The following is a 15,887-nucleotide window of genomic DNA, read 5'->3' as shown; positions in this document are numbered from 1 at the left end:
GAGTGAGAAAAAGGTTTGAGGCAGAAACTGTAAATAATCAGTATTCTTTATTCAGCAGAAGGGGAATCAGTTCACACAATAAAGATGTGTGTCCAAATTCCACAGAGGGGCAGTCCCTCTGGGCATTTATAACAGTCATGTTACATCATTCTGTGTTTGCATTCAGCTCAGCCAATCATCATTCATTATGTTTGCTGGTCTCCCAAATCAGGTAAACATGGTCAGATTTACTGCTTCCCCTCCCATCTGAACTACAATATTAGTAATTAGAAATAATTAGAAACAATAATATTGATTAATAGTAATTCATTATGTTAAGAAAATACACACATATGTAAAATGTAACATTTTAACTCCAACATCTCCCTTTTAAACACATATGAATATAATGAATATAGGCTTTACAATCAATAAAAGGTTAACATTTCAGGTCTCACTTATTTAAGATGGCTTGACCGGCATCATCTTTAATTATTGTATATAGTTACAGCATAAGCATATCACCACTCATTAGATTTTACTGGACACCCAAATAAGGTCAAGAAGGTCAGATTTATTGTTTTCGAGAGTAAGCTTGGGCAGAACTCCCTCTCCAGCCCAGCCCTCCTCCCATATAAACTACAGGATTTGAGTTATTTTATTAGTTAATATGAGTAAATATACACACAAACATATAGAATATAAGTCGCTCTGACATTTTCACCCAAACGATCTTCCCTTTAAGTATATTTGGATATAATGAATATTAGTTTCAAAGGAAAAAGATTAAAATGTCAGGTCTCGCTCATTTTAAGATGGCTTGACCGGCATATTGCTTGAGTGTTACTTTATTTCACTACTGCAGTGTGATGTGGTTATTGCGGCATATCCTAACACATGAAACAGAGCTTGGATAAAGTGTTATTGCATGAATAATCTTCAATGTCATGTCTGATAGTAATTTTAAAAAGTCATTGTGGAACACCGGTAAAGAGGTATTGCATCATTATTGCAGCTTGTTGTGTGCTTGAGGAATATGTGTGCAAACCCAACAATCAGACACATTGATGATGTCAGCATATTGCGGAGAGGTCTGGCAGTAGGTGTTTCCCAGGAGGTTTTGCCTCTGATGAGTGACAGGCGCTTGTGTCTCGGCATTCAGGAGGATCCAGAGAGTCATTCCTCCAACTTCTTGCTGTGAGGTAACAGTGGCTCCCTGCATAAATTAATAATCCCCTCAGATAATCCCAGACCTGTGAAATTTTCCTTGACCCTTGTTTCTGGCTGTCTTTGGGTCTGAACAGAAGGCTGGTCATTGCAGTCCACCGTAGACGAGAGTTCCTAATGGTTGGGACAGCGATCCAGTTAATAATGGGACTGATGGAAAGAATGTGCATGTGTGCATTGAGGTTGCCAAGTTTGTAAGATAGAGGGTGAGCAGAGCTGGGGTGAGTGGACAGCCATGGCACAGCTGTATGCAGTCATGTTCCTGGACCTGGTCCTGGTCCTGTTTCTGTTACTGCTACTGTTCCTGTTCCTGGTCTTGTGACTGTTCCTGGTCTTGTTACTATTCCTATTCCTGGTCCTGGTCCTGGTCCTGGGTCGGATCCTCTCAGCAGCTTATCAAAGATGGTGGAATCAAGAAAGGGGTCTTCTACTGCTTTTATTTGTGCTTTTATTGCCTTCTCCAGCAAAGACTACTTTACCTACATTTCTTCTCCAGGGTGAATCACTATCAGAGCCTTGATGTTGCAATCTTCCTTTTCTGTTTGCTCTGTCATTTTTTAAAAATGTTTCTACACTGCAAAATAATTATTCTTTGACACTTTTATTCTAACCAAGACCATTTTTGTAATTTTTAAAATATAATTTTTCTTGTATGTGTCATCCTTTATTCAAAGTGCTACTTGTTATTTTTTGCCTGTTAACTGTCTTCAAACAAATAAGTAAATTTGATCCATAATACTTAGTAATATTTACAATATTTTAAAAACTTTCTGAGAGTTCTGTGCAGCACAGCAACAGTGAGAATGGAATAGTGAAATAAATGTTAAATTAGCCCTACACTTGCCAAGCATTTAAGTCTTACAGTAGTATCTTGATGTTAGCAATAGCCTTCATGTAGATTGTTGTTCAGCTGAATGTTAATTAGCACCAGGGAGGTTTGCTATGTGTAAATATAGCAGACTTCCCTTGCATTGTACTTATTGAAAGTGTCTTTCTCGCTCTTAAAACAGTGTGTGTGTGTGTGTATAAAGAGAAAGTCGCGAGTTAAGAAAATCAGATGCATGGTTCACGCCCAGACTGTAGCAATAAATGGTAGAATGTGAGCTTCCATCAAATTACATAAAACAGTTCAATTGAGTATTTTTAAACTGTTGTAGTATTCTAAAATATTAAGTTGTGTTTACATAATTTAGTTCAGTATCGCTTACAATATAACAAATATGAATTTATAACAGGCAAATAAGTAAGCTTTACTTATTGACTGTGAGAATGATAAGGTTTATAGATGACAGTTTAATATTTAGCTAAAGTTAAATTTACTAAAAAAAAATGAAATGCTCACTATCATCGTCATCAGCAGCAGCAGCAGTAGCGGTAGTAGCAGTAGCAGCAGTAATAGCATCATCATTATTACCATCTAGAGACGCATGCAATAGTTTATTCATGATATCGTCGGTGTCTGATCAGCAGCAAATGTTTAATCATCACTATCATCGTCTTCATCAGCATCGCGTTGTTGTCATCATCATGACTATGGGGCAGAGCAGCAGCATCAGCAGCAACAAAAGCAGCATCAGCAGCAACAAAAGCAGCATCAGCAGCAACAAAAGCAGCACAAGCAGCATGAAAACTAGCAGCAGCAGCAGCATCAACCGCAGCTTTAGCAGCTTTGGCAGCAGCATCAGCAGCATCAGCAGCATCAGCAGCTTCAGCAGCTTTTGCAGCAGCTTTAACAGCACCAGCATCAGCAGCATCAGCAGCTTTAACAGCAACAGCAGCAGCTTTAGCAGCAGCATCAGCAGCACCAGCAGCTTTAGCAGTTTTAGCAGCTTTAGCAGCTTTAGCAGTTTTAGCAGCAGCAGCTTTATCAGCAGCATAGGCAGCAGCATAGACAGCAGCATAGGCAGCAGCATCAGCAGCTCTTGCATCATCAGCAGCATCAGCAGCAGCAGCTTTAGTAGCAGCAGCTTTATCAGCAGCAGTATCAGCAGCATCAGCAGCATCAGCAGCACGATCAGCATCATCAGCAGCATCAGCAGCAAAAGCAGCAGCATCATCAGCAGCATCAACAGCAGCATCAGCAGCAGCAGCAGCAGCAGCAGCAGCAGCATCATCAGCAGCATCAACAGAAGCAGCAGCAGCAGCCGCAGTAGTAGTAGCATCATCATCATTATTACTATCCAGAGACCTATGAGATATTTTATTCATAATATCGGTCTCTGATTTAAGCTGGAGCAAGACAGGTTTATGGTCTGAGTACTCTGTAGTCTTGACAAGGATTTCACATTTTTCGACTTGCTGCATGGACTCTCTCTTTATGAAGATGTAATCTAACCTGGACTTGGTCTCATTTTGATGGTATGTGTATTCTGTCTTCTCTGGGTGGATTTCTCTCCAGACATCCACAAGGTCAAGGTATGTTGTCATTTTCTGTACACTTCTCCACCTATCATCATGTCTCTTGTTTGGTTGTGTTGAATTCTTGTCCAAGCCCGGGTTGAAAACAGTGTTGAAGTCTCCTCCAATCACCAACTCTCCTTCAGTATTCCTCGTTAAGTATTTTCTGAGTCTGTCCAAAGCAGCTTCGTCTTGCCGATGGTGGTATATGCTCACAATGGTGTAAAGCTGGCCTTGTAGTTTACATTTCACTACAATGTAATCTCCTGTATGAGCTAATTTTTTATTTAACAGCTGAAAACCAATGCCCTTTCGAATGAGAATGGCAACTCCTTTGCTGTATGCATCAATCTTTGTGTAGAAATGCTCCCATTTGTTGAAAGTGTGAAATACATTAGTGTCTTTTCGTCCAATGTGAGTCTCCTGAAGACAAATAATGTTAACATTCTCCTTTTTGGCTATCCCAGCGATGGCAACTAATTTCTTTGCTCTTTTGGTTCCTTTTGTAATCCCACGTATATTCCAGGACATTAGACATATCGGCTGGATCTCTGTCTGCGTTGCGCTTGTTCCTGGCTGCATTGTGTCTGAGGTTACATTAGAGTTGCCCGGATTCATAATTCACACAGTAGAGTTTCTCTGCTTCAAATGTCAAATGCAGTAGAGTTCCTCTGCTTCAGATGCCACATACAGTAGAGTTCCTCTGCTTCAGATGTCACATACAGTAGAGTTCCTCTGCTTCAGACGTCAAAAAAGTTGAGTTCCTCTGCTTCAGACGTCACAAGTTTTTTTTTTTTCAGATCTCACTCTATCACTTCAGCTTAGTGCCTTACCTGTATGAAACAGCAGGCATGTGTAAGACAAATATGAGGTATGTTATTAAAAGGAAATTTTTGCATCTGGTCTCCTGAAGTAATGCATTGGCAGTGCTGTAGGCTCTCGAAACTACACCAAGGAGGGAAATAGTTCGGAGTGAAGGTTTATGCAGAATGTCTTCCTCTGTTGCTGTTGGAAAAGGTTATTCTTTAAGCAGCCTGTGAATACTGTATCTATGTTTTACTATCCCCGCTGATCTTACTCGTTATATCTGACTCCATATTAATTAATAAGTTATGTTCCAAATTAGAATTTAGGCTTGATTTAGAATGGACCTCAGTTCGTCTGAAGTTCTACACCGAGGGTCAACGCAGTTTCACCCGGTACGCACCGCGGATACGCCCGTAACGACAATTTAACTAGCTGTTTGCAGACGACACAGCGGTTGTGAGATTTCCCTCATGGGGAGTATAACCTAATTAAGGTTCAGGGACTCCGAAAGGGCCAATATTGGTCATCCCAGGATCAACTTGGTTCTGCTGACGGTCCCGCCTTAACTGAAAACTTGGTGATCAAACAAGTCCAACGGGCAGTTCCCTAGTCATAATTGGGGGAAACCGACTTAGAGGGCTGTTACAAGAACGAAACATTGACCAAGACCACACAAATCAAGTCATTAACAGTTTTAATGTCAGGTAGGTTATACACTTAAAATAGTCAATTTGTAGTTACAGAATTTAGAAAATAGTCTAACAATCAAAGATAAAGATGAGCATACCTGACAGCAGTCTACACACAGAAAGAGTCTTGTGTGGGAAGTCTGATTGCAGACTCCCAGAGGGCCCTGTTCCTCTCCTATAAGAACCCAGCGCAGGCAGGTGGATGTCGCCACAAAAGGCTCATAAAACCATAAATTTACTTGGAGGGGGGAAGATTGGAATTTGGTTCAGACAGGACAGTTGACTTCCAAATTGATTAAAATAGATTTTCTCTAGGTTTGCTGGTTTTAAAACCTAAACCAGAGCATCACTCGCACAGAGACCATAAAAACCATACCAAATATGAATATTTGTTCTCGTGATTGTCATGAAAACTCTGAAAAACAGGAAATAACTGTACAATCTTAACCAACTGTCAACTCTCAATGTCTTTCCACAGTGTAGAGATTGCATAGTGTAGTGTATCAATGTATTCGACCCAAATCTGGATTTATTTCCTAACCAAAAGTGTGCGTGAGTAAATTTCTCTCCTTATGAAGGTTGGGAGACAAGTTACCCAGTGACACCAGGTGAGGGCACTGTGGCTGTCCCTCAACTGTCCTGAGCAATTTGCCCCATTTTCGCCATGTGATTTTATTACTTGCCATCTGAAACCTCCAGGATGTTCGGATAATTTTAGAATTGCTTGACCATAGAAAAGAGGTGTCACCTGTTAACTGTCGCAAAACCAGATGCCAAGGTCTTACGGGTCACTCTGTCCCGACAATATCAGACTCTGCACCTGGCGAATTGCTTTACGACAGTCAGAGAGGAAATTCCACTCTATGCCTGTTCCCGTGGGCCTTACAGATTCCCCTCTCTGGCCCCGTGGGACAAACAGAACGCTGTCCCAGGGGTCACTGAAAATGCCCAACTTTGACAGCAGTCCAGGTCCGGTGTTTATGGTCTCAAGCCCGGTCTCGCTGGCAACTGGAGGGGGCTGAGAACCAAAGCAGCATGAGTGGAGGTGCGCAGAGAGTGTATTAGGTGTCGAAAATAACAGCATTGAACCAGGGTGATGGTAAAGATGACTGCGCTAGCGATGACGCACCCTCGGAACACCCAATCCCACCAGGTGTACGCGTCCTGGGCGGACCGGGTAGAGGAGCTGGCCAGGATCTCCGCTGTTCTTTTGGCCAGATTCACCTCCACCTGAGCCTGGTTGATGTGGTAATTGGTGTCACGGATGATCTGTTCTACCAAACTCATTAGGTCAGTCAGGGCCCGCGTTCCTTGTTCGTAGAATGTGTCCTCCCACCACGGGGAGACGTCTACCTCCAGTGGAACTCGGCCTAGAATGTTGATCTGACCCATGGCCAAATCTTCCGTCACTTCCAAGCAGAAAGTGTGGTTTGCTGGGCAGGTCAGACCTCCATACGAGAAAGAGTTCATCTCGCTGATGACGCACCATTGTGTGTGGGAAACCTGGATAGCGTCAGCGTGGCCATGCAAAGACTGCACACTAATGAATTTGGTATCATTGGGAGAAAAAGGTTGTAAGGTGTTACAGGTACAGATGATATAGCTAGAGGTTTCATGACAACACATGCGAGTGGTGAATATGGTCTCTGTGCCCCTCATAGTGATATACCCGGTGAGGTGATCTAATTTTAGAATCTGATTCTTCACTACTACGCCGATAGAGCGTATGGTAGTGGAATTTGGGTACACCTGTTCTGGGTGAATTAAAGGAAAAGAAACAAAGAACCCAATACATCCCACACATTCAGTCCCTGTGTACATCATAAAAGTTGTCAATAATTCGGCATGCTTTATGTCTTTCATTTTTTCTGACACAATCCACCTGTGCAGGTCTAAAGTTTCTATCAAATCATTTAGAACATGCCTCGGGGGTTTGCGCAGACGAAGGTCTAAAATCTCTTGTCTGGCAGCAGTAAACAGATCCTGAGCATATGTTCTGCAGGCTAAGGCACGCTCGATGGTACGGGTCTGATTGAATAATGAATGGCTGATGGCAAGAAGCGCCTGCGCTTCGGACCTTACAGCCTTAATGATATTCTCATTGCTATTAGTGAGGTGTTGGAAACCAGTGGCCACTTGATTTGCCAACCATGCTGAGTATTGAGATTGTTTTGTTATTTTATAGGTGTTTGCAATAGAGTTACCTGAACCGAAAAGACCTGTAACATCTCCGAACAAGTCTCGCTTAGAGCGTACGGGTGGAATTTGAACGGCAAGTCTGCCTTTATAATCAGAAACTAAATCATCGAGCCGTGCCTGCAGCCATGCATATGTTTTGTCCTTTATGTCACAATGGGTTACATAAGCTGACAGGATGTTCGAGATATTGTAACTAACATGCGCCATTACAAGATTTACGTCATGTAATAAGGTTTTGTTTACATTTCCCTTAATGAGACCACCAGGAGGGAGAGGGTAGGTCTTAGGACACTGCGTGGGCTTGTGATATCCGCAGGTGGTTAAATTAAAACAATGATGTCGAGTCCAAGTGCAGTTCTGGGGACTGGTGTAAGTCTCCAGACTAGCCTCGCATCGCCCCACGCAGTATGTCCCCTCCTTCCGGCTGGTCCAGATGAAGGCTTTAAGTCCACTGCGGTCGTTAATAGAGGAGGAGGTTACATTGAAAATTAACTCTGTGTATCCTATGTGTGTTTGATTATGTGGCTCGGTATGGGTGCATCGATAGGTGCTCGGCTCTAGATCCATCGTGCGGTAGCACTTTTTTGGATCTAAGCCATGGTTATTTTCATAATGTAGCAGATGTAAGCTGCCAATGTCAGCGCCTAGGTACTCTTTAAGCTTGTACCAGGCTGTGGTGTTGGGTTGTGTGAATTTTATGGGCTGCAAAAGTGTGTAGCCAGTTACTGTCCTGGATGGGAGATGGGTGGAACCTGACCTACAGCAAATTTTTGCGGCACAATTTGGTTCCGGTGCTATCCCGGGAGGCCATGTAACTGGTTCCCTTAGCGGTATGGTGATATGAGGTGTGGATGGCCCCTTAAAATATCGCCACACCCATCTCCCACATTTCAGATGGTAGTTCAGGAGGATACGCTGCCCCAGCTTCACACATGAGTCCCCTGACACCCTCCTGGTATCTGGCACCCATGGGATTGCTGCAGCAAGCCTAGAATGGGAAAGACACAAAGGAAACACGGTTAATTCTCTTCAGCACCTTTGAACAATTTACCTTGGGACATGTGGTACCACTTTAGCTTCCCCCGGATGGTCACGGCTATACAGCTGTTGCAGACAGCTTTCACTTCATATGGCCCATGCCATCGGGGAGCAAAAGCGTCTTGCTTCACAAAGACTCGTACCATGATCATGTCCCCCTCTGTAAATTTAGTTTCAGAGGTGGGGTTAAACTGACGCTCATTCTGCAGGTCAGACTGCTGCTGTCTCAGCGCAGCCTGAGCATGTAGCATCTTGAGCCGCTCCTGCAGTTGAGCCAGCACCACCTGCTGTTTTATCCGCACCAACGGTCCCAGGTCGGCAGGGGAAATTGCTGGGTCAATGGGCAGTTTCATCACCCTCCCGGTCATAAGCTCATATGGGCTAATGCCTGTAGCTTTGGAGGGTGTAGCCCTTAAGACGGTCAGGACGGTGGGCAGAGCCTCAATCCACCCATTCTGGTGCTGTGCCATTTGTTTGGCAATGCCCTCTTTAATTGTGCGGTTCACCCGCTCAACCATTCCGGAGCTCTGAGGTCTGTAAGGGATATGAAGTTTTTGCTTTATATTCAACATCTTGCACATGTCTTTAGTCACCTGGCCTGTGAAATGAGTCCCCTGATCAGATTCAATTTGCATCGGCGCTCCCCAGAGGGGGATAATCTGGTTCGCCAGCACTCGTGCCACAGTATTCGCGGTGTTATTACGTGTGGGAATTGCTTCAACCCATTTGGAGAATTTATCAATGATCACAAGGCAATAGCGATACCCCCCCTTGGCACTGGGAAGCGGACCAATGAAATCTAACTGGAGGGACTCCCATGGCCCTTTTGGAGGGTCTGGCCGCCGCAGGTTCATGCGACCACGCTTACCCTGGTTGACAGTGGCACACACAAGACATGAATCACACCATTGCTTAACATCCAAAGACATCTGCGGCCACCAGAAGTACCGCTTTATCAATTTGATTGTTTTATCAGCTGCCACATGTGCATATTCATGGTACATTGCGATGATTGGTTTTTGAAGACTAGCAGGAACGACATATCTACCATCCCGTAGCACTATGCCCTCTTCGACTGTCACCAGCTGGTCCTGCTTTAAGTGTGGTATGAGTTCACCCCCCTCCTCCCACAGCTCCTGCTGATATTGCTTGAGGTCAAAGGGAGTAACCTGAATCGCACTCACAGCCAGGCCCAATGAAGTCTCCTGCTGCCAGTCATCACCGCATGAAGCAGCTACTTTAGCTAGGTGATCAGCAATGCTGTTATTTTTTTCATGCACATCTGGATTTTTTGTAATGTGCGCTCGCACTTTAATTACTGAAAGGGGAGCTTTGCGGTCCTGAGTCGCTTGCCATATCGCAGTAACAATATTAAAATGTTTTATCGGCGCTCCGGCAGCAGTGAGAAACTTGCGCAGTTGCCACTGAGCCATAAAATCATGCACCACCCCGAACGCATAGCGGCTATCAGTATATACGCATAACGATTCGGGGTGGGCTTTAATGGCTTCTAGCAACGCGACAAGCTCAGCTTCCTGTGCTGACATCCTAGGAGACAACTTAAATAATAACTGTTGGCTATTTTTAGAGTTGTCCTGAGGGACCCAGACCGCACATCCCGTATGAAATCGGCCCTCACTCCAGAACCGCGAGCCATCAATATACGCTCGGGTCTGACCAGGCAGTTCCACCTCACCAACCGGGCTTTGCACCTCTGGTCTCGGTTCACAGATGTGCGGCTGACCTTCTATGTCCCCAAGCAGATGTGGTAGGATTCGGTTGTTTTCTACCGTGATCTCACACGCCTGAATATCAGTTAGCCATCTTGCTAACCTGTGAGATGATACGCCTTTGATTTGGCCCTGCATCAGCATTCGAACCGGCGTGTGCATTGTGTGCACAACAACAGGTTGAAACCCCACAATAGGTTCTGTTGTTGTTAACATCCAATGAACTGCAAGGACGTGCTGCGTACATGGGTCAAATCCCTGCTCGACTGGAGATTTTTTGCGACTGTAGTATGCAATTGGACGCAACAACCCCCCATGTTCTTGAGCTAACACGCCACTAAGTGTATTTGCGTGCGCGTCCACCTGAATATGAAATGGTTTAGACGGATTAGGTAAACCTAATGCCGGAGCCACGCACAAACGCTGTTTCAAAGCTGTAAATGCAGCATCGTGCTCCTCAGTCCATTCAAGCACATCGGATGGCTTAGATTTCCCTTTTAACAGGCTGTACAACGGGGCCGCAGTTTCAGCAAAATCCGGGATGAAATCACGTAGATAATTAGCTGTTCCCAACACTTTTTGTAACGCATTTAAAGTGTAGGGTCGGGGTAGTTCCGCAATACTTTTACGCCTGTCCTCCGTCAAAGCACGGTGATTTTGACTAAGGGTGTAGCCTAAATAGTGGACTTCTTTTTGCGCAAGTTGCGCCTTCTCTTTATTAAGCTTAAATCCTGCCTTCCCCAGGGTCTGTACTACTGTGTCTACTACTTGGAGGTGATCCTCGAGTGATCCCCCCGTCGCCACTAGGATGTCATCCATTATGTGGATGACATCACCCGTTGCCAGCAGCGGTCCCAAAACATCAGCTACTGCTCTATGGAAAATGGCTGGACTATTGTGGTATCCCTGTGGCATTCTTTCCCAGGTGTACTGAATCTGATTAACAGTAAATGCCAATTTCCACTGGTCCCTTCGCTTAACCTTAAGGGACCAAAAGCCATTTTTGATGTCCAGAACAGTAAACCAACACGCATCGGTTGATATCTGAGTCAAGATAGTAGATGGGTTTGCCACAATAGCTGTGGCCCTGGGCAATACATGATTGAGATGCTGATAATCGATACAGAGACGCCATTTACCATTTGGCTTTGGCACCGGTAGACAGGGAGAGTTAGCGGTTGAGCTACACCGCCGAACAATACCTCTTATTTCGAGTTGTTTAACTATTTCATGTACCGCGGCCTCCGCCTCTGGTTTAATGCGGTATTGCTTTTGGGGGGGAGGTGGATCCCCCTCAATACCAACTTCAAAGTCCACAAGGCCACAATCATGTTCATGATTGGCCCAAACATCGCTATGTTTGCTAATCAATTGCTGGATGGGATCTGCAGTGGATATAGACATAATGCGGTTTCCCGGAGGGCGCTGTTTTGCAGCCCTTTCAGTTCTTATTTCAATTTGTTTTTCAAGACAATGAATCACAAATCCGTATTTCCGCATTATCTCCATGCCCAGTATAGTCCCTTCTCCATTACCCGGCAGATACCAAAACGGCTCCTCTAACACTACCACTCCCAGATTAAGTTTAACGGGTTGTGTCCGAGTAGCTATCATAAGGGTACCGGCTATGCCTTTAATTTGACTAGTTTGGTCCGTAAGAGGTAATAGTATATCCGTGCAGGAGCATGCAGCACCGGTATCGACTAAAACATTAACTAATCGGCCTCCAAGACTAGCTCGTATTTTAATCCGGTTTCCACTAGGAATAATGTTCCCGAGCGCAAGGGAGGCCACGCACCCCTATTGTGAATCCTCATAATTGGCAGCTAACGCTGCCAATTCTGCTTGGAGCGCACTATAGGGGTTGCTCACGGCTTTTTGGGCTTGCTCAGCTGAGCGTTGCTCGCTGGCTATCGGGTTGCTCTGCATTATTAATTTTCCCAGCTCCAGCAGTATGCGTTTATCATTTTTGGATGCCTGTCTGGGAAGGCCCAATTTTTCTCTTAGCCTGAAGCACTGATCGAGGTTATGATTGGTCTTATGACAGTATACGCATCCAAACCAGTAATTCGCATTCGCAGAGTGTTACTCTGGATTGCCCAGTTCTGTTTGTCAAATGCAAAGGATTCTACCTCTGCTCGCAGTTTTCTTAACTCATCTGAGCGCGATCTTTCCAACTCTCTAGTGCTAATCACAGCTCTTACATTTGCAGATAACGCAGCTAGATCGTTTCGGCGCAACAGGTAAACAAGTACAGCAGGAAGTTTTCGATATTGGGATCTAAGTTGCAGCTGCCGACCCTCTGTCTGGTACCAACGAAGTATTTCAGCGTTGCCCCAATTCAGGCTAACTCCTCTATCACGCACCCGAACGATGGCATTTTTAAAACACACGCCAAACATCTCCATGACCTCTTGGTCTACACTGCCGCTATCGAATCCCTCACACTCCATGGTACAGTTAAAATTATTAAATCCCCACCGGATTTCTACGTCTCCGGTCTATTAATTGGGTATGTCGACCCGTTCTACAAATGTGTCTGTATGGTGTTTTATCTTTCCCTCAACACTTTCTAAAAAGTAGTAAAGACTGTACTTACCACCACAGCTGGAAGTAGAACAGAACGACAGCGACGCCAAACCTCATATCAATGTACAGTAGGACAGGAAGTTGTCGTCTTACGAAAGTGGTCCCGCAGGCAAAAACCACAGACAGCAATCAGATCACGTCGAGGTCACCAAAATGTAGGCTCTCGAAACTACACCAAGGAGGGAAATAGTTCGGAGTGAAGGTTTATGCAGAATGTCTTCCTCTGTTGCTGTTGGAAAAGGTTATTCTTTAAGCAGCCTGTGAATACTGTATCTATGTTTTACTATCCCCGCTGATCTTACTCGTTATATCTGACTCCATATTAATTAATAAGTTATGTTCCAAATTAGAATTTAGGCTTGATTTAGAATGGACCTCAGTTCGTCTGAAGTTCTACACCGAGGGTCAACGCAGTTTCACCCGGTACGCACCGCGGATACGCCCGTAACGACAATTTAACTAGCTGTTTGCAGACGACACAGCGGTTGTGAGATTTCCCTCATGGGGAGTATAACCTAATTAAGGTTCAGGGACTCCGAAAGGGCCAATATTGGTCATCCCAGGATCAACTTGGTTCTGCTGACGGTCCCGCCTTAACTGAAAACTTGGTGATCAAACAAGTCCAACGGGCAGTTCCCTAGTCATAATTGGGGGAAACCGACTTAGAGGGCTGTTACAAGAACGAAACATTGACCAAGACCACACAAATCAAGTCATTAACAGTTTTAATGTCAGGTAGGTTATACACTTAAAATAGTCAATTTGTAGTTACAGAATTTAGAAAATAGTCTAACAATAAAAGTACATCATATCAAAGATAAAGATGCGCATACCTGACAGCAGTCTACACACAGAAAGAGTCTTGTGTGGGAAGTCTGATTGCAGACTCCCAGAGGGCCCTGTTCCTCTCCTATAAGAACCCAGCGCAGGCAGGTGGATGTCGCCACAAAAGGCTCATAAAACCATAAATTTACTTGGAGGGGGGAAGATTGGAATTTGGTTCAGACAGGACAGTTGACTTCCAAATTGATTAAAATAGATTTTCTCTAGGTTTGCTGGTTTTAAAACCTAAACCAGAGCATCACTCGCACAGAGACCATAAAAACCATACCAAATATGAATATTTGTTCTCGTGATTGTCATGAAAACTCTGAAAAACAGGAAATAACTGTACAATCTTAACCAACTGTCAACTCTCAATGTCTTTCCACAGTGTAGAGATTGCATAGTGTAGTGTATCAATGTATTCGACCCAAATCTGGATTTATTTCCTAACCAAAAGTGTGCGTGAGTAAATTTCTCTCCTTATGAAGGTTGGGAGACAAGTTACCCAGTGACACCAGGTGAGGGCACTGTGGCTGTCCCTCAACTGTCCTGAGCAATTTGCCCCATTTTCGCCATGTGATTTTATTACTTGCCATCTGAAACCTCCAGGATGTTCGGATAATTTTAGAATTGCTTGACCATAGAAAAGAGGTGTCACCTGTTAACTGTCGCAAAACCAGATGCCAAGGTCTTACGGGTCACTCTGTCCCGACAATATCAGACTCTGCACCTGGCGAATTGCTTTACGACAGTCAGAGAGGAAATTCCACTCTATGCCTGTTCCCGTGGGCCTTACAGTGCTGTAACCCTGTTTATTTACACAGGGCTGGGGCTTTGTCATTTGCTTTTGAGGGCGATAAAAGGGGTTTATAATCTGCAGTCACAGCTGTTGTGCATGCAGATGTGTACCGTATGTCACATACTGTACATTTCTGTCATACCCTATGAGAAAATGCATTATCAAACAGTAGAATTGTGTCATTTCAGGACTGTGTTAGAATCTTAAATTGAGGCAGGAAATCCCAGATGAACAGCCTGTCTAGTGCAATCTGTGTTTGGTACCCCTTTATGACACAGAAGATTCCTTATGCCTGCTGTTCATTCACAGTTCTGTGATATGAGAGCTTGGTGCCATAAATCCAAACCAATAATAGAGCAAGTATGCTTGTATAGATGTAATGTCTATCAAAAACATTAATAGTAGCCAGTAGTGTGAGCTGAGTTGGATTCCTTCAGACAACACTGTTCAATGTTGTTCATGTCAGTCATTGTTCATGTCAATTATAGCACGATACTATGCAAAGAGTGTAAGAGCTTGTTTATTGATTAAGATATCTTCCATTTTAATCAAAGAGTAGGTTTCCCTGGCAACTGTGTACCTCAGCACTGGACAAAACAGTCAAAAAGTTGATTTCTTTTTTTACCATTGTTGCATTTCTTTGGGTGACCATTTTACCCTTTCTGTTGTTGTTTCCCTCTTTTCTGAGCTTGGCAGTTTGGAGATTCACTCAGGGGTGGGGGAGGTTGAACAGGAAATGGAAGTGCTGCTCACTCCAGAACACTCTGAAAAGGAGTCCAGGCAGTTGAGCATCTTTCGGTTGCACCAAAACTGCCATGGTAGGACTAAGCCAATTGCAGGCTCTCAGTCATACTGTACACTCTGGGCAAAAAAAAATGGGCCAAGCCCAAAATGGCAAAAAATTAATCTTTTAATGTCTGAACAACTAATCATTGGTCAGAAAATTAGCAATAATTAAACAAATGCACTCCTTTGACCTCCTGTGCCACCATTTACTACAAGCATTATTTCTCCTGATTAATTTTCCTGTTGAACTCAATGGAAAAAATATTCAGGAGAAACAATGCTTGTAGTATCTACTGTATATCTGGCAGCAGCATGGTGGTTTGAGGCTCATTTGATACCTTGGACCCTTGATGACATAAAGTCATTTAGCCAACAAATGTGTTCCATACTGCATCAGCATAATTTACAGCTGAATCTAGTCCCACCCCCCAATTCCCATAGAGATCCATTCAAATGCAAAGAGTTTTTGCAACGCTTGTAGGACAACCTGAAAATAAGATATCCAGACTCTGATGATGTTGATAGGTCACAGACATCTGGACGTCATGGCATGCAAATGATATGCAACAAAATACAAAATATGACTCTTTTATTTGACATTATGTTAATTTGTCTACTGTATAAGTGAATTTCCCTGTTTCTAGCTTTTCCCCAAACAGTTCACTGCAGGAAAAGTAAACGAGTAAACGGTGGCACAGGAGGTCTCAGGAGTGCATTTGTTTAATTCTTGCTAATTTTCTAACTAATTATTTGTTGTTAAGACCACTAAAAGTTTATTATTTTGCCATTTTTTTTGCCCAGTAGTGTAGCTGGGTATTGTTA

General features: G+C 43.8%; 1 protein-coding gene across 1 annotated transcript; it reads right to left on the bottom strand.

Moving 5' to 3' along the window:
* Positions 1-5,879: 5,879 nt before the first annotated feature.
* On the bottom strand, positions 5,880-8,235 carry LOC118234124. Its single transcript, XM_035430474.1, has one exon. It carries the CDS (start codon positions 7,863-7,865, stop codon positions 6,078-6,080), a length of 1,788 nt encoding a protein of 595 aa, XP_035286365.1. The 5' UTR covers positions 7,866-8,235; the 3' UTR covers positions 5,880-6,077.
* Between the last annotated feature and the right edge of the window lie 7,652 nt (positions 8,236-15,887).

Source organism: Anguilla anguilla, chromosome 8 (genome assembly GCF_013347855.1).
Source record: "Anguilla anguilla isolate fAngAng1 chromosome 8, fAngAng1.pri, whole genome shotgun sequence".
Classification (NCBI taxonomy): Eukaryota; Metazoa; Chordata; class Actinopteri; order Anguilliformes; family Anguillidae; genus Anguilla; species Anguilla anguilla.
This window is presented reverse-complemented; position numbering and strand designations above follow the sequence as displayed.

What these genes read in the sequence shown, in the direction of transcription:
- LOC118234124 (XM_035430474.1), bottom strand. Translation starts at nt 7,865, where the DNA reads ATGGATCTAGAGCCGAGCACCTATCGATGCACCCATACCGAGCCACAT.